The sequence below is a fragment of the Bos grunniens genome, chromosome 18 (assembly GCF_055505025.1).
Source record: "Bos grunniens cultivar Pamir isolate PY7600 chromosome 18, Bosgru_T2T1.0, whole genome shotgun sequence".
Taxonomy (NCBI): domain Eukaryota; kingdom Metazoa; phylum Chordata; class Mammalia; order Artiodactyla; family Bovidae; genus Bos; species Bos grunniens.
In genome coordinates, this window is record NC_141182.1 from 46,557,262 (window position 1) to 46,572,984 (window position 15,723).

The 15,723-nt window shown below is 55.1% G+C and overlaps 5 protein-coding genes across 11 annotated transcripts; 2 read left to right on the forward strand and 3 right to left on the reverse strand.

Moving 5' to 3' along the window:
* Window positions 1-105: 105 nt before the first annotated feature.
* Window positions 106-2,781, reverse strand: IGFLR1 (IGF like family receptor 1). Of its 2 annotated transcripts, none has more exons than XM_086352144.1 (5): window positions 2,538-2,781; window positions 1,907-2,015; window positions 1,265-1,449; window positions 562-949; window positions 106-479 (listed from the first exon to the last, which is right to left on the reverse strand). In XM_086352144.1, exons 1-5 carry the CDS (start codon window positions 2,613-2,615, stop codon window positions 133-135), a joined length of 1,107 nt encoding a protein of 368 aa, XP_086208270.1. In that variant the 5' UTR covers window positions 2,616-2,781; the 3' UTR covers window positions 106-132. The 2 variants fall into 2 exon arrangements, with proteins under 2 accessions (XP_086208270.1, XP_086208269.1); XM_086352143.1 differs by having other exon boundaries at window positions 1,907-2,120; window positions 2,538-2,764.
* A 48-nt stretch (window positions 2,782-2,829) lies between these two features.
* Window positions 2,830-5,130, reverse strand: U2AF1L4 (U2 small nuclear RNA auxiliary factor 1 like 4). 4 transcript variants are annotated; one of them, XM_086352174.1, is made up of 9 exons: window positions 5,029-5,130; window positions 4,747-4,809; window positions 4,556-4,606; window positions 4,282-4,348; window positions 4,150-4,199; window positions 3,977-4,075; window positions 3,670-3,803; window positions 3,453-3,548; window positions 2,830-3,098 (listed from the first exon to the last, which is right to left on the reverse strand). In XM_086352174.1, exons 1-9 carry the CDS (start codon window positions 5,080-5,082, stop codon window positions 3,014-3,016), a joined length of 699 nt encoding a protein of 232 aa, XP_086208300.1. In that variant the 5' UTR covers window positions 5,083-5,130; the 3' UTR covers window positions 2,830-3,013. The 4 variants fall into 4 exon arrangements, with proteins under 4 accessions (XP_086208300.1, XP_086208298.1, XP_086208301.1 ...); XM_086352172.1 differs by having other exon boundaries at window positions 4,747-4,834; window positions 4,979-5,130; XM_086352175.1 differs by lacking the exon at window positions 4,556-4,606.
* A 113-nt stretch (window positions 5,131-5,243) lies between these two features.
* Window positions 5,244-6,577, forward strand: PSENEN (presenilin enhancer, gamma-secretase subunit). Of its 2 annotated transcripts, none has more exons than XM_086352210.1 (4): window positions 5,244-5,317; window positions 5,451-5,603; window positions 6,018-6,122; window positions 6,309-6,577. In XM_086352210.1, the coding sequence occupies exons 2-4, from the start codon at window positions 5,543-5,545 to the stop codon at window positions 6,446-6,448; spliced, it is 306 nt and encodes a 101-aa protein (XP_086208336.1). In that variant the 5' UTR covers window positions 5,244-5,317; window positions 5,451-5,542; the 3' UTR covers window positions 6,449-6,577. The 2 variants fall into 2 exon arrangements, with proteins under 2 accessions (XP_086208336.1, XP_086208335.1); XM_086352209.1 differs by having other exon boundaries at window positions 5,489-5,603.
* Window positions 6,578-7,841: 1,264 nt separating this feature from the next.
* On the forward strand, window positions 7,842-12,737 carry LIN37 (lin-37 DREAM MuvB core complex component). Its single transcript, XM_086352190.1, has 9 exons — window positions 7,842-8,045; window positions 10,594-10,669; window positions 10,855-10,905; window positions 11,227-11,256; window positions 11,337-11,422; window positions 11,510-11,676; window positions 12,220-12,360; window positions 12,448-12,521; window positions 12,609-12,737. The coding sequence occupies exons 1-9, from the start codon at window positions 8,012-8,014 to the stop codon at window positions 12,688-12,690; spliced, it is 741 nt and encodes a 246-aa protein (XP_086208316.1). The 5' UTR covers window positions 7,842-8,011; the 3' UTR covers window positions 12,691-12,737.
* Window positions 12,738-12,789: 52 nt separating this feature from the next.
* HSPB6 (heat shock protein family B (small) member 6) lies at window positions 12,790-15,715 on the reverse strand. Of its 2 annotated transcripts, none has more exons than XM_086352208.1 (3): window positions 15,112-15,715; window positions 13,980-14,102; window positions 12,790-13,868 (listed from the first exon to the last, which is right to left on the reverse strand). In XM_086352208.1, the coding sequence occupies exons 1-3, from the start codon at window positions 15,409-15,411 to the stop codon at window positions 13,695-13,697; spliced, it is 597 nt and encodes a 198-aa protein (XP_086208334.1). In that variant the 5' UTR covers window positions 15,412-15,715; the 3' UTR covers window positions 12,790-13,694. The 2 variants fall into 2 exon arrangements, with proteins under 2 accessions (XP_086208334.1, XP_086208333.1); XM_086352207.1 differs by having other exon boundaries at window positions 13,947-14,102; window positions 15,112-15,569.
* Between the last annotated feature and the right edge of the window lie 8 nt (window positions 15,716-15,723).

The window sequence follows — 15,723 nt, forward strand, 5'->3', positions numbered from 1 at the left end:
GGCCCCTTGTAGTGGAAATGCAGAGTTGGAACTACTGTGCTGCCAGGAATTCCTAATTCATACTGTTTTAAGAGGGCTCTTCATGAGGCCTGGAGACAGCAGCACTTACTTCAATAGAAACTTTATTGAATACTAGGCCAGGCAAGCCCCTGATGAGCCAAGTTTGGACAGCACCTGCAGTGCATCTGCCCTCCCTATCTGGGCCAGGTGTGTGCCAAGCTGGCCCAGAGAGGCAGAGGGCTCCCGTGCCACCACCATCTCAATCAGAGCCCTCAGAGGTGAGCGACTGGGCCGCAGTGAGTAGGCGAAAGTGGACCAGGCAGCAGGCAGTCCGTATCTTGCAGCCAGGTGTCGAGTGGTGCCACAGGCCATCCTCCCACCTGGCCCAGGCTCAGGGTCTAGCAACAGGATCAGCTCCTCCAGCACCTCCAGCTCATCCAGGAGGCGAGACAGGGGCTGCGACTCCAGGCTTGGCATCTCTGGGAGACAAAGTGAGGAGTGAGGCAGGGGGAGTTCAAGCTTCCAGTCCACCTCCCCATCCTTGGTGTATCCTCAACTAACCCCTGCCTAGGAGTGGAGACAGAGAGACCTCCTTCCATGAGTCCCTTGCCTCTGAAGTCTCCAGGGAGGCTGGAGAGGACAAGTGCAAGAAGCGGGTGTGGGTGTCAAGGTCGCTGCAAACCAAGCTAGGATATGGGTGTTGGACTGCTTTCCCTTGGTCGAGGTGACGGTGGTGCCTTTGCAGGGCAAGCAGGATTATGGCTGAGGTCACGAGCAGAACTAGCACTAGGAACAGGGCAAAACTCAAACTCGGCCAGGCTTGCTGAGGGGCTTTGTGCTCAGAAGTCCACGAAACACTGGGAATCCCTGGTGAGCTGGGCTCCTGGGAGCTAAGGATGCTCGATTTTCCAGGTGTCAGTGGGCAGGGCTCTTTGTTAGGGACAGGCTTCTGGAAAACAAGGGGTTGGAATAAAGTGCGAGGCATGCCCTATTTCTGAATCCTCAGCACAAACCTCTCATCCTTACATCCCTCAATGGGTCCACATCCCCGCCTGATCCAGCCCCCGCCCCCCGCAACCCCCGACTCCTTTAACCCAGGCAAGTCATCTCCAGATACCATGGCCCCATCCCTACCCTCTTCAGTTAAGCTACTCCCCTTCCCTTAATAAGACCCCACCCATCCGATCCCAAGTCACGCCTCCAGTTCTCGCCCTGCTCCTTCAAGCTGCACACCTGCCCAGGCCCTCTGAAACCTAAGCAGTACCTCTCGGCAGGGCCGCCCAGTTCCGCCGCGGCTCCCCGAGGGAATGGGTGCCGTTGCTCCGCCTCCACAAAGGCTACATAGCTCCGCGCTGTTTGGATTGCACTGTCCAGGAGGACACTCTTGGAAGGGGTGCATTACGTGATTGCCAGCATCATCCAGCCCGCAGTTTTCCGAAAACTCTAGGTCTGGTGGGAGAGAGTCTCATGTGCTGTTGTCAAGCCGGCCTTCTCTGCGCTAGCTACGCCCTTTCATCTAAGCCCTATCCTTGCAGGCCCCGCCCCTTGTACGGTACTCACCCAACCTATCAGCGGACGTGTCCACCTCTATCCCCGCCCCATATTATCTCAGGCAGCCTCCCAACCCTCTCTACCCAGGCCCCGCCCCTTAAATTGTCCCGCCCACTTCTTCCTCATTGCTTGGTTCCCGCCTAATGGGTCACACACCTTCACCTTGACCTTAACCCACACATCTCCCTTCGTCGCAGGCTTAGCCCCCATCCTCACTTGTCTACGCACAACCCACCGCCCCTACCCCGAAGCAAACCTCACAGGCCGTAGCACACAGACCTCGCCCCTCCCCTCGCCCCCATCACCCTTTAACTCCGCCCGAACATATGCAAACGCCCAGTTCCCCGCTCCTCACCCGCGCAAGGGGGCGGCCCGAAGCGCTGCAGGCAGCTGCCGCAGCACCGGTTGTCAGGGTTCCAGTACTCGAGGCGGCCGCAGTGCTGAGAGGCCTCCCAAGGCGCCGCCTGGGCCAGGAGCAGCACAGCAGTCGGGAGGAGGCGTAGGGGCCCCATCCGGGAGGAGCCTGCAATCTGGGGGCCCCTGACCACACGACTTCCTGCACAGCGCTTCTGCCGCACGTGCCAGGAAACCGGGGCAGAAGAAGGAAGCAGTGGATGTGGAGGCATAGGATCCTCAGTCCCCTTCAGAAGCCAGGAATCTATCCCCCAGCCCCTAGTCCAACTCCTGGCCGGTTATCAGAAAGGCCATAAGGCCTTTGAGATCGCTAGAGCGAGGACTCTAGAGCCAGATTGTGTGGATTTACAACCTATCTCTGCCATCTTCCTGCCCTCTTTTCCCATCTGTAAAATGGGATAATAATAGTAACCTGTCTCATAGGGTAACTGGAGAAGTAAAACTATGAGTGAAAGTAAAGCATTTAGAACAGTATCTGGCATAGAATACCTACTTCAATCGCGGGCAGTGGGCATGGAGGACCCAATCCTCACCCACTACACACTCCCACCCAATGCCCAGCAACCCCTTACCTTAGTTCCTAACCATAATCTCCTCCAGATTAGGAGTCCTCCAACCTGCTGCAACCAAGCATCTCCCTCGAGAGTCATCAGCCAGATGTGAAGTTTCCAGCACAAAGGCAGCCCCACCTATCCAGTCCCACTTGGGGATTTCTGGGACCCTGGGTGTTCTGCTTTTGCATCTGTTGTTGGAAGTTCCTTGGCTGAGGTTGTGGCCAGAGCCCGGACCCACTTCCCCTTTTCACCAGATGTGGGGGTGGAAGGAAACCAGCCCACAGCAAGGCTTAAGCTAACAACAAAGCTCTAAACCCTCAGTATAGAATTTTATTAGGGGAGGGGCAATAGAAGTTCCCTGTGTTGAAGGTGTTACATCATGGAGACCCGGAGTCTGGAGAAGATGTCACTGGGAAGTTAAGGGAACTTTGAGGAGGTGTCCTGGCCAGGAACATCTGTGCCTGCCAAGGGTGGAGGCCAATGGGGTCAGGGGCTCAGAAACGGCCATGCCGGTGGTCTGGAGACCGTCGTCGATTTCTTTCTCGGGGACGGTGGCCAGTATGGGACCTTGGGGGTGACCTGGGGACATAGAGAGGAGGGTTAGAGCCATAGGGAATGGTGTGCAGATACTCCAGTTCAGCCTCCCTGCTCAGGGATAAATCATGGCAATTGATGAAGTAAATAGTTCCTGGGGGTGGCCTCAGGATAGGTGCATAGGGGCTAATCTCAGGACTGGAGATCGAGGATGGACTTGGGTTTGGGGTTCAGGCTGGTTTAGGGGTTGAGACTTAGATGCTGACCTTCAGATGGGGCTGAGGGCTAGTCTTAGGGCTCAAAAGGCTTGAGACACTTATTGGGGCATAGGATCAGATTCATCTCAGGGTTCAGGGGGCTTGGGGTATGAGAAGTCTTGGCAGGCTGGTCCTGAAATACCTGCGCCTGGGTCCCCGCCCGTAGAGCTGCCGCCGGAGGTCTCGGGAAATGGGTCGCAGGTGCATGAAGTTGCAGAAACCACCGCGGGTACATTCCCTGGGTAAAGGATAAATACATGGATGAATGGATGGATTAGGCCACTGTCACTGAAAGCCCCCTCAACACACAACAAAAGCCTGGGAATTCAGGTGCCCATCCCACTGCTGTACTACCATACCCCATCTCATACTGCCGACAGCACGACTCCCGGAAATCGGTGACGGGAGACAGCTCAGCATGCACAGCTTGCCCGTTGAACCAGCGGTTATTGAGCTCAACCACTGCCCGCTCTGCATCTTCCTCACGCCGAAACTGAGGAAAAGTCAGTCAGGGTGAACAATCAAACTCAGAAATCTTCAGAGGATTAGCTAGCAGCTCAAGGGCTGGATCGCTTTTAGTGATGGACCTCAAGCTGCGAGGCTTCAGTGGTGACCTTTAGGCACTGAAATGCCTTCACTTCTGGGCTCTGGGGGGACAGCAGGCACCTTGACATAAACATTGCCCACGAGGTGATCCCCCAGGTTGTCGCACACATTCATCTCTTCAATCTCCCCGTACTTCTCCTGCAGTTCGGTGAACACTTCCTGTGGAAGATTAGGAGGAAATCAGCTGAGCTCCCGGCTCACGGGAAACTCAACCCACCCCCGCCAACCCTCACCTCGAAGAAGTTATCATAGTGTTCTTGCACCTCCACGTCGCTCACGTGACCTGGAGGAGGGGGCAGGGTGGAATCAGGGGGCGGCCTGCTGGGGGCTGTCCGCCCTGCCCCCAACACCGGCCGCTTACTCACAGTGAGATCCGTCTGCGGTTTGGGCGGTGTTCTGTGGATTCCGATACAGGTTGAGCAGCACTATGGTCTGAACAGAATTTAAAAGGGGCAGGGCCTGAGCTCAGAGGGCGGGGTTATGTGCGAAGGGGTGGGATATGAAGGTTGCGGGTGAGACCTCGCAACAGAGAAAAAAGCATAAACATCTTGCGTGCCTCAGCAACGCTTGCCCCTCAGAGAACCAGAAGCGGGGGTATCTAGCAGTGAGGGATAGCCCAGGGGTGTGGTCTGTACGTACGGGGGCGTGGCCAAGTTCCTGGGAGAAGAGCCTGAAGGTTGGGGGAGGAACCTGTAGAGGTCCGACAAGAAAAAAACCGGGCGATAGGGTGGGCCCTAGAAATCCGGAAAAGGCGGGACCTCGTGATGATGGACAACAGAAGGGGAACGGCCAGGAGGCGTTAACCCCCCAGGCTCCGCGCCGCGTCTCACCTGGCTGAAAGTCGGCTTGTTGTGAAGCCGGGAGCACCGGTCCCCGTGCCGGCAGGCCCCGATCTTAAAGTAAAAAGAGCAGTTAACCCTGAAAGAGGTGCAAAGACAGAGGTGAACCGAGGGCCAGGGAGCTGGACACCCCAGAAACACCGATCCATGCCGCCCAGCCACCAGGTTGCCAAGTGCCCCGTCCCCGGCCCCCCGAGGGGCCACTCCCTACACCCATTCTCACTTGTCCTTCTCAGTCCCGAATATCGATGCTAAATATTCAGCCATTTTTACCCAAACCCTCCAACTCTGTCTGCGATTTATGTCATTTCCGTTGTTTAAAAGCATTGGGAAGTGTAGTTCGCTGCCTCCGGACACTCAGAAACTCCCTAGTGCGCTTGCGTGATGGAGGCTCGCACTCTCCGCACAGGCTCACCCAGTGGAGTTGCCTGAAGGCGCATGCGCGCGGCGTTGCCTCACCAAAAAAACTACAATCTCCAGAGAAACTTGGGGCATCTCGCGCAAAAGTCCGTGGTTGAAAGTGGCAAAGGGGCCCAGACCGGAGGAAGTTAAGACTCCACTGGTGAGTCGGGGGTCGTTTCCGCACCCAAATAAACATAAAGAGCGTCTCAACACAGTCAGCTTGCTGGTGGGGCCAGGGGTGCCCCTCTTCCAGAAAATCCACCCTTCAGTTTCTCTCCCTTTTGTCCTAATAGGGGCGTGGTTGTTTGTGATCCTTGGATCTGTCACTTAGGGTCAGGACTTGGGTCTTGCCCCAGACCCTCGGAAGACCGGCCCCAGCGCAACTATGAACTTGGAGCGGGTGTCCAACGAAGAGAAGTTGAACCTCTGCCGGAAGTACTACCTGGGTAAGGGCCGGTATCCTAGGGTACCCGAAGAGAGGGGGCGGGGCTAGAGCGCCTGATGGAAGAGGGTCTGGGGGCCTGGGTTCTTGGGTCCAGAGGATGAAGTGGCAGGGGACGCCGATTCTTCGGTCCCAAGAGAGGAAGGGCCTGAGTCTTGCTGAAGGAGGAGACTGGGACCTCAATTTCTGGGTCCCAAAAGAAATGTTGCAGGGGCTGGACTCCTGGTTCTGACAAAGAGGTAACTGAGGACTAGGATTCTTGACTCCCAGGGAGGAGCCAGGATTTCTGAGTCCCTGATAGCAGAGAGATCCATTTCACTTAGGTTGTGGGAGAGGATCTTCCTACTGGACCTTTCAACAGGTGGGTGTTGGGAGGATCCTCATTTCTTCGTGTCCCAATCTTTTTTCTTCTCTTTAGGTGGGTTTGCCTTCCTGCCTTTTCTCTGGTTGGTCAACATTTTCTGGTTCTTCCGAGAGGCCTTCATTGTCCCGGCATACACGGAGCAGAGCCAAATCAAAGGCTGTGAGTCCAGGGCACAGATGAAGGGAGGCCATCAGGTGTAAGGAGGGGGACTCAAGAAGCCCTGGTGGGAGGGCATGACAGAGGGTCAAGAATCCTGGAACTTTGTGGAAGAGAAGAGAGGGCCGGTCTCAGGGAGACCACAGAGCAGGTGGAGGCCAACCTTTCCCTTCCTGTTCCCTCTTACAGATGTCTGGCGCTCAGCTGTGGGCTTCTTCTTATGGGTGATTGTACTCTCCACCTGGATCACTATCTTCCAGATCTACCGGCCACGTTGGGGCGCCCTTGGGGACTACCTCTCCTTCACCATACCCCTGGGTACCCCCTGACAGCTTCTGTATAGGCCTGAGGACCAGGATGGGCTCCTCTACTCCAAGCCCACTCTCAAGCCCTTAAGACTTGTTCCTGTCTCCTATGTTCTCTGCTGACATCCCCCAATAAAGGACCCTAATTCTCAATATTGACTTCCTGGGATCTTTTGGAGATTGAAGGATAAGATGATTTGGGGTGTTTGTTTTTTGGTTTTTTTTTGCCCGCCATGCACACACCTTGTGAAATTTTATTTTCCCAACTAGAGATTGAACCCAGGCCCTCTGGGCACTTGGCAGTGAGAGCATGGAGTCCCAACCACTGGACTGCCAGGGAATTCCCTAAAATAATTATTAATATTCAGGAACATTTATTGGTTGCTTACTTTGTATTAGGCTTAGTGCTTCAAACATGATGTGCATTAGTCTACTGTATACTACTCATAACTCTCAAAAATAGGAAACTTCTTGCTTGGGAACACTCTTTTACAGATTTGGAACCAAAAAAGTAAGAGTACTTCCATTAGTAGGGGCTGTTATCCTGTACTGGTAGTATGTGAATTTGAAAATATTTACTTTTCCACTGGGCTTCATTATTCTCATCAGAAATGTGGATCACAACACTACCCCCTAGAATTTATCTGGGCCAAGGCACATGTGGTAAACGTAAGTTCCCTATTTTCTGAAGGAGACTGTCTGTAGCAATAGGCAAGTATTCAATTGCTTTATTAGAGACGGCTTCCTTGACCATCCTATTTAAAGTTTCAGTCCCCCTCCTGGGTACTCCCCATGTCTCTTTCAGGCTATATTCTTTTTCCTATTACATTGCATTTAAAATGTTCTGCTTGTTTATTGTTTATCTTCCATTCTCTATAAGCTCATTAGGGCAAGGATTTTTATCGTTTTGTTCACTGCGGTGTCCCCAGTACCTAGAGAAGTACCTGGCACGCTAATATTCGCTAAGTGAATGAGGCTAAACTTGAAAAGAGATTAACAGGGAGCTAGCTGGCACCTAGCGAGTGCTCAGTAAGAGGGAGCCCCGCCTAACCCCAGATTTGTTTTCCTCTTAGGGATAAAGAGACTTGCACGGTTAAATAAATCCTGTTCAATAGCTAAACTGATGTTACTCAAAGCTTCTAACTCTCCAAGTTCTAAGCAGCAGCCTCGCGATGCTCTGATCCTTCGTTTCCCACCGTGCGTTACTTTTACCGAGTCTCGGAAGTTAGAACCATGTCCCAGGAAGAGCCCCGGGATGTCGTTGGTTTGTTTCCGGAAACCAGGCTCTAGGAAGGTGGGACTGAGAGCTGGGAGCCGACACCGGCAGCTATTAATTGGCCACGATATGGGATTGACGGTTACACTGACTAATGGGAACAAAGAACTGCCGAGAGGGCCCGCCCACAGAAGGAACGGGAGGAGGTGGCGGCATCCGCGTCCGTCGCGGCCGGACACTGCTCAGGGCGGCGGACTGGCTACACATGAAGCTTACCTTTGACCTCTCCCCGTCTGCCTCCGGCCTTGACTTGTGACATTAGGCTCTTTTGGGCTCCTCTGGCCCAGCTACCCAGATCCCAGACCCCAACCATGTTCCCGGTGAAGGTGAAAGTGGAGAAATCAGGTGAGGATCCCGAGGTTGGGGGCAGGTAAGGGAGCAGCGGACTGATCAGGGTAAGGGAGCCCCATTAAACAGGATTATCGCGGTAAGGTGGACTGCGTGACTTCTCCCTGCAGCCCATATGACTACCGCTGTCAGGCATCGATCGAGCGATTCTGGCCACCTTGATACCCTCCCGAACTGTGTTCAGGATAGGTTTGAGGCTATGGTGGTGGGCTGGCAGTGTGGTGCAGTCCCACATGGGGAACCCGAACCGTGTGACTCCAAGAAGGACTCTTTTCTTGGCTCTGCCTCCATTTCCCCCTTTCTGGCAGTGGTCTTGAGTCAAGCATTATGCTGATCACCTGAAGTACAGGAAAGCTTTTAATCTTTGCACTCACTGTATCCCAATAATCCTAGGGGATTAATAATTCCTATTTCCTAGGAAGTAGGAAATATAGATAGGGAAACTGAAGCTGAGAGAGAGGAAGTCATTCTGGTTTTGGGCCAAGCTGATGGGAACCCAGGGCTAGCATGTTATGGGTGGTGGGAGAGACCTGGAATCCAGACCAAGTAAAATGACCTGAGATAGTAAATGCTATAAGTGGTCAATAAGAAAAAAAAAAACAAGAGAAGGTAAGGAGATCAGGAGTGAGGCAAGGTGAGGGAGAGAGTGATAAGTGAGGGAACAGCAAATCTGACGAAGGAAATGGCTTTGAAATGGCAGAGAAGTGAAAGATTTCTCTGGCATGTTCAAGGGCCAGCAGGGAGGCTAGAGTGGCTGGAGCAGAGCAAGTAAAGTGAGGTAGAAAGGTGAGGAGATGAGAGCAAAGAGGTGAAGGAGCGGGGCAGATTTTGTGGGCCCAGGTTATGACTTTGGCTTTTGCTCCAAGGGCAATGGGGAGCCAAGGGAGGGTTTTGAACCACAGAGGAAGTCTTTACAAGATGCCCCCTCCAACTGCCAAAAAATGCCCCAAAAATCGTGGGTGGAAGAGTGAAGGGGGTCTGACCACAAATGAGGGTGTTGAGGAAGGAGTAGGCAGGGTTATGGAAGCCTGTGAACACCAGGCTGACCACTAGGACTCTGCCTCAGGGGGCACTGCAGAGTTCTGGAGCATTCTAAGCAGGGAAAGTTCGGGATCAGGTTTGGCTTTAGGAAGATTCCCTTTGGCCACCTTGTGAAGGGTGAATCAGAAGGGGAGACCGAGGCTGGGGACCCAGGGGGAGGAAGGGACACGACAGATAGACTAGGGAGGTGGGAGAGGGGAGAGACCCTCAGGAGACAAGTAGACAGGTTGTGGGGTGGGTGGGGAAGGGAGAGCAGTGACCATGTTGAGACCGAGAAAAGGACTGGGTGACAATAGGGATATCCCTGAGATGGCAGTCCAGGAAAAAAGGATACATTTAAGAGACACTGAGGCCAGTGTGGGACCCAGTCCGTGGAAGGAGCCTGGGGGGATGTCCAGGGGGAAGTGTCCGGGAGTCCATGGGATCCCAAGATCTGAGGTTCAGGAGAGAAGCAGGGACTGGGGAAAGACACTGGGCATGATCCATACCTTGGCTCCTACCCAAGGCTCTTTGCTAGAGAATCTCAGCTGCTTCCAGCCCCACATCCCCACCCTGTCTCCTCTGAGTAATGTCTCCTGGCCTCTTCAGGAAGTCTCAGCGCTGGCTAGTCATGTCCCCGAGTGTCCTTCTGGGCTCTGAGCACTGGGTCAGAGCTCCTATTATTTGGAAGAGAAGAATGAACACAAGAAATGTAAGGAAATTTATAACATTATCACCTCCGTAAGTTCTGTGATGAAGAGAGGCAAACACACAGGTTCTTAGGGCCAGGCTGGGCCTGTGGCATGCAGGAAGGTGGGCCCAGATCTCATTTCCTAGGGGGAAGAAAGCCCCAAATGGGTATTTTAGGTGAAATCTTCCAACTATTCAAATGTAGTCATCTCATTCAGATTTAACAGATTTGAAATAACCCCACTACCTCAGCAAACGAAGTGCATCTTGGGACTAGATTCTGCACCCAGTTTGAGCCCCTGCCTTATAATATCCACTCTGGAGCCAAATGACCTGGTGTACATCTTCAGCCTTTCAATTTTCTAGCTGTGTAACTTTGGGCAAGTAGCCTATCCTCTCTGTGCCTCAGTTTCATCATCTCTGAAATGGGGATAAAAATCATATCCACCTGCCAGGGTTGTTGTAAAAACTTGATGGGTTGATAAACATGACGTGCCTGGAACAATGCTTGGCACATAATAAGCTTTCATATACAGCATAGGTTTATTTAAACCTCAAAACAGTCCTAGCAATAGATATCATTTGGAGACCCATTTTCAATATGAGGAAACAGGCTCAGTGAGGTAAGGGATTCACCTTAGGTCACACATGAGCATGTGGGTCAGTCCTGGAAGCCAGAGCTCTTGCTCTTTAGTAGGCTCTGCCCACTATACCCTCCCAGCACGCCTGGCCCAGCCAAACGATTGGATATGCATGCCCTTCCCTGGTCCAGCAGCTGCCCACCTGGCTTGGGCCTGGGAAGTGACTCCTGCTTGGTACCCTCCCTCTTCCCCAGAGTTGGAGATGGCCAAGGCCCGGAACCAACTGGATGCTGTTCTGCAGTGTCTGCTAGAGAAGAGTCACATGGACAGGTTGGGATCTGACCCAGGACAGGGTCACGGGAAGTTGGGGGCCCTAGCGGGTTGGGACCCTCTGGTTGTGGGTGGGACCTCAGAGACTGACTTAGGAAGGAAGGGGCCCAATGGATGAGGCCACTGGGTACTTTCCCACCCTGGGCCCTGGGAACCCTGAGCATGCAGTTCTCTTCTGCTACCAGGGAGCGTCTGGATGAGGAACCTGGGAAGACCTCCTTAGACACCCACAACAAGTAAGTTTTATTGATGGGATCTGTGTCTGAGGGTTTGTGGTAGATAACTTCTTTCCTCATCTGAGCCCTGACCCCCGAGCCCCGTGCTTTCTCCATCACAGTCTTAACCATTCTTCATGTACAAAAGCCATTAAGTAGCAGAAACATAGGTCCCCTGATGATGGCACGTCAGCCTGCAAGGGGTGGGACCCAAGGCCTCAGGGTTTGGTGGGATCTCTATGAGCTCATTCACAGTACCCCCAGGGTGCTCTTTGAGGGGTTGTGAGCGGGCATTCATTTAAGGGCAAGCCTGCTGACATGACACCCTGTCTCTCCCCACAGGGATTGCTCCATCACGGCCACCGGCAAACGGTAAGGTGGCAGGGGCCCCACCAGCTGATGAGAGGTCCCTAGTCCCCACCCCGGTCCTGATGTACTCCCTCCCCACACAGACCATCTGCCCGATTCCCCCACCAGCGGAGGAAGAAGAGGAGGGAGATGGATGAGGGGCTGGCTGAGGGAGGGCCACAGCGATCCAGTGAGTAGGCGATGGCGTTCGAGGGCGGGAAGTAATTGAGGGGGCTAGGCAAGGATGTTCATACCCCTCCTACTCACCCCACTCTAGACACGTATGTGATCAAGCTGTTTGACCGGAGTGTGGACTTGGCTCAGTTCAGTGAGAACACACCACTGTACCCCATCTGCCGAGCCTGGATGCGCAACAGCCCCACAGTGCGCGAGCGTGAACGTTCACCCAGCTCGCCGCTGCCGCCCCTGCCTGAGGATGAGGAGGTGAGATGGGTCCCGCCCAGCAGCCAGGGAGTGCAATGGGTAGGCAGTCACAAGGCACCCTCCCTGGCAGACAAGAATACCATGACTCCTGAATCTGGTGAGGCACACAGATAGGAACCCTTAGGCCAGGGCAAAAGCTGGAGTGCCCTAGAGCAGACAGACATGGCTTTCTGGTCTGAGAGGCAGAGGAGACAGGGTCCCTGGGTAAATAGATGTGCTCTCCAAGATCAGAAGTCACCAAGAGCTGAGAGACTGGGCAGGGGTCCTTAGGGCAACCAGGTATAGCCACCTGGTCTAGGGGAGCAGATGGCAACCCCCTGGGCTAGGAATGGAGGTCTCCATAGATGGAGGTCTCTATGCTGGGCAGGAATGATCAGGGGTCCCTGGTTTGGACAGAGGTCCTTGGAGCAGACACATGACTCCTAAGTACAAGTCCCTGGAGAAACCTTCATGTCTTTTGTTGCTGGGGAAGGTGTGAAATGTATGCCCCTGACCCTCTTCTCTGACTCTCTTGGGTCTGGTGTGGGGTCCTTGTATCCCCAGGGTTCCGAGGTCACCAACAGCAAGAGTCGTGACGTGTATAAGCTGCCTCCACCCACAGCTCCCGGGCCACCTGGAGACACCTGCAGATCCCGAATTCCATCCCCGCTGCAGCCTGAGACCCAGGGTACCCCTGATGATGAGGTGAGTATGCTGGGCTGGCTCAGGGCCATGGGGCAGGTGTTGTGAGGTGTGAGCGTGGTCACCCAGCCTGGCTTCTCTGTCATGCAGCCCTCCGAGCCTGAGCCCTCACCCTCCACGCTTATCTACCGTAACATGCAGCGCTGGAAACGTATCCGCCAGAGGTGAGCATCCCCCCACCAGCTTGTTCTCCATGGCCTCTGCTCCAACTGCTGAGTCCTCCCTCTGCCTTCCCCCAACCCCCACTGCAGGTGGAAGGAGGCATCTCATCGGAACCAGCTACGTTACTCAGAGAGCATGAAGATCCTACGGGAGATGTACGAGCGACAGTGATGTTCCCCTATCCCCACCCCCATCCCAATAAACATTCCCCTCCTCCACACTGGTCTCCATTTGCTACAGCCTATCCTTCCTGGATCAGACATAAAGCAGTTTGCACAGCTCTAGCACATTTATTGGGGGAGTGGGCCTAGGTAGGGGATGGGGCATCAGAGAATTTGAGGAGGGAGAAAGATTGTAGGGAACTGAAGAAAGTGGCTGTTTGGTTGGGTCTTGGAGAATAAGGGGAGGGGTGTTGTGGTTGGAGATTTGGGGGTCAAGACAAAGTGACTGAGGAGTTCTGGATAGCGTGAGATATCTGTGCAGACTCTGGGGAGGAGGGGTGGGTATCTGTACAGTTTGAGGTTGAGGGTTCTGATTGGCTTAGAATAGGAGTACAAGGGTAGGGTCAGAAAAGGAGTTCAAGGATCTGGGAGTGGCTGGCCGAGGTTTCAGGTTAGAAGATGGGTTGGAGGGAGAGGGTGAGAAGTGGTGTATCTGGTTGGAATGAGGGGAAGGATCCAGAGTCTTGGGGACCAGGCCAGGATGGTCCAGGGTGAGAGGTCTGTGCAGAGTCTTGGACATTTGAGAAGGGGGGATTATGCTTGACTGGCCTAGGGTGGGGGCAGGGCTGTCTACACCATAATCTTTGGTGGCGGATCGGATTGAAAGGGGGTGAGGGGATGTTTTTCTAGAAAAGTCAAAAGGAAATAGGGAGTTTGAAGTGGGGTTATATGCCAAGTGGGGTTGGTGGAGATGAGAGACTAGCTGAGGGATTGTGGTTGTAGGGTCTGGAAGTTAGGTGTCTGGAGATTTGAAAGCACGAGAGAGTGTGAGAGCCGGAGGGTCAGTGGAAAGTTACCAGGGATGAGTAGGTTGGAAGGTTCAAGGCACATCCCAGACTGGGTGGGCGGGTAGTCTCGGCGCGCGCTGGGGACATCTGGTTGGGCGGAGTCAGGTCGGCTTTAAAAGGGCGGGGGCGCTGAGGCGGCTTCCAGGGTTCAGGTGTGCCCTGAGCCCTACTTGGCAGCCGCCCCGGGCGGCGACTGCAGTGGGGCCTGGGCCGGCGCAGGTGCGGCCTGGATGGAAAGGACGCCCTCAGGGGACAGCGCGGACGTCACGGCCGCAGGGTCCACGCCAGGCGGCAAGCGGTAGCGGCGGTGGAACTCGCGCGCAATGTATCCGTGCTCATCCTGGAGGGAGAGAGGCTTGAGAGGCTCCGCCAGGTTCCCGTAGGTGCCCCGCCCCTCCCGCCTGCGGATCCAGCCTACTCGTTCTGGCCCCGCCCCCGCCAGCGGGCTCACCGGGCGCTCCTCGTGGCGCGCATGAACTTCCACGTGGTCACCAACCACCTTGACGGCAATTTCCTCGGGTGAGAAGTGTTTCACATCCAGCAACACCGAGAAATGCCCGGGGTCGGTCGATACCTGCACACAACCTGATGGTCATCGGGCGGGGCACGGCTCCCGGGGGCCCAGCAAAGGCCCCTCCCCTCGGCTCCCCTTTGGTTCCGGTGCTGCAGCCTATCCTGGCCTCCGGAACTGGGGCGTCCCCTTTCCTACTCTTAGCCACCCAGGACCTCTTTACCCAGAGTAACTGGCATCATCCCTCCCCCTGTAGCCACCGGGGATTCCCCCTTCATCCAGGGTGATGAGGGTCCGTCCCTCGCCCTCCAAGGTCAGGAACCGCTGCCCTCATAGGGTGAGGCCTGCCGGCTCCCCCGGAGTTAACAACCTCGTAGTCCGTGTATCCTCCTGGGCACTGACTCCTCAGCCTCCTTCCCCTCAGAGCCCCTAGGCCCCTTACTGCTCCACCTCCGCCAGAAATCGCCAAGAAGCCTCCTCCCGGATTCTCCAGAGTCCTCTTTCTACCCTCCCGCTCGAGTTACGAGATTGCTTGAGCCCCCAGCAGTTATTAGTACTCCTCCCCCACTTCTGAGTGTCCACACCCCCCTTTCTCAAGTTGCAGGACCCTCCTTCCCCTCTGCGTGTCTCCATGAGACACACAGAGTCACCACCCACAGTCTCCAAACTCTCTTCCTCAAGAATAACAAAAAGTTTCCTCCCCTCCCCCGGAGTCACTGGGAGCCCCACGCCCTTCAGAATGACTGGGCTCCCCCTTTTCCCCAGATACCGTGGGTCCCCAGCCTCCTTCAGAATCACCAAGACACCCCTTCAGAGTGAGCATCCCCACCCATTAGGAACCCAGCCCTTACACTCCTCTGGGACGTGAGACCCTCCTCAAACCGACTGGGCCCTCCCACCCGATTCAGGGAAACGACCTCTGAGAATCCATACTCCGGCAACTCCGAAAGCCCCTCTGGCCGGACTCTCCACCCCGCTCAAAGTCAAGGGACTTTCCTTAACCCCCCTCAGGGTGACCGAGGACCCCAGCCTTGGAAGTAGTCGGGTTACCACCCCTCCCCCAGGTCTGCACCTGGGCGGTAGGCAGCGCCACGCTGGGTGCGCGCAGGTAGTATGGGGCCAGCGCGGCAGGGCAGAGCGCAGCCAGCTCGGCCTCCAGCAGCCCCTCGCCGAAGCGCTGGTCGAAGAGGCGCCCGGGAGCCGACAGCCCAGGCAAAGGGGCCGAGGCGCGGCGCAGCCAAGACGGCTGCACAGGCACCGGGATCTCCATCCTGTTCCGCCGTCGCCCTAGGCTCCGCAGTGCCCCAGCGAGCGCCGCCGCTGCTTTATAGTACGCCCTGTGTCCGCCCCTCGGCGAGCCGCCCGGGGACATTGGGACCGCGGCCAGAGCCGGCCATTAATAGAGCCTTATTTAGACAGCCCAACAATGACTTGGCCATTTATTAAGCGCCTGCTGAATGCCAGCGAGGTATCATTCCCTAATTTCCCGAAAGAAAAACTAAGGCTGAGGAGGAGGAGCCTTGCCAAAGTGGGGTGCAAGCGTGGCGTTAGGGACCTACAGCCTGAGAAACCCACCAAAGAATTCACAGTCCCTTTAATCCACCCCCGCCCCGAAGGTGCTCTGAGGATGACGCAGATGCCGGTCTTGGGAGCAGATTCCTGGTTAGAGGGAATGCAGTAGCTG

Bases quoted from the DNA above. Each gene is read 5' to 3' on its own strand.
- U2AF1L4 (XM_086352172.1), bottom strand. From the start codon at position 5,082: ATGCTTTTAAACAACGGAAATGACATAAATCGCAGACAGAGTTGGAGG. The intron at 4,200-4,281 runs GTGAGTAAGCGG...CCCCTCCTCCAG, and splicing joins AACCGCAGACGGATCTCACT to GTCACGTGAGCGACGTGGAG. The intron at 3,549-3,669 runs GTATGGTAGTAC...TCCTTTACCCAG, and splicing joins TGTCGGCAGTATGAGATGGG to GGAATGTACCCGCGGTGGTT.
- HSPB6 (XM_086352207.1), bottom strand. From the start codon at position 15,411: ATGTCCCCGGGCGGCTCGCCGAGGGGCGGACACAGGGCGTACTATAAA. The intron at 14,103-15,111 runs GTGCAGACCTGG...GGTTGTGTGCAG, and splicing joins TGGCGCTGCCTACCGCCCAG to GTATCGACCGACCCCGGGCA. The intron at 13,869-13,946 runs GTAGGCTGGATC...CTCTCCCTCCAG, and splicing joins CGGGGGCGGGGCCAGAACGA to GATGAGCACGGATACATTGC.
- LIN37 (XM_086352190.1), top strand. From the start codon at position 8,012: ATGTTCCCGGTGAAGGTGAAAGTGGAGAAATCAG. The intron at 10,670-10,854 runs GTTGGGATCTGA...TTCTGCTACCAG, and splicing joins GAGAAGAGTCACATGGACAG to GGAGCGTCTGGATGAGGAAC. The intron at 12,361-12,447 runs GTGAGTATGCTG...TCTGTCATGCAG, and splicing joins AGGGTACCCCTGATGATGAG to CCCTCCGAGCCTGAGCCCTC.
- PSENEN (XM_086352210.1), top strand. From the start codon at position 5,543: ATGAACTTGGAGCGGGTGTCCAACGAAGAGAAGTTGAACCTCTGCCGG. The intron at 5,604-6,017 runs GTAAGGGCCGGT...TCTTCTCTTTAG, and splicing joins CTGCCGGAAGTACTACCTGG to GTGGGTTTGCCTTCCTGCCT. The intron at 6,123-6,308 runs GTGAGTCCAGGG...TCCCTCTTACAG, and splicing joins GCAGAGCCAAATCAAAGGCT to ATGTCTGGCGCTCAGCTGTG.
- IGFLR1 (XM_086352143.1), bottom strand. From the start codon at position 2,615: ATGACTCTCGAGGGAGATGCTTGGTTGCAGCAGGTTGGAGGACTCCTA. The intron at 2,121-2,537 runs GTAAGGGGTTGC...CACGTGCGGCAG, and splicing joins GATTATGGTTAGGAACTAAG to AAGCGCTGTGCAGGAAGTCG. The intron at 950-1,264 runs GTACTGCTTAGG...CTTGTTTTCCAG, and splicing joins CTGGGCGGCCCTGCCGAGAG to AAGCCTGTCCCTAACAAAGA.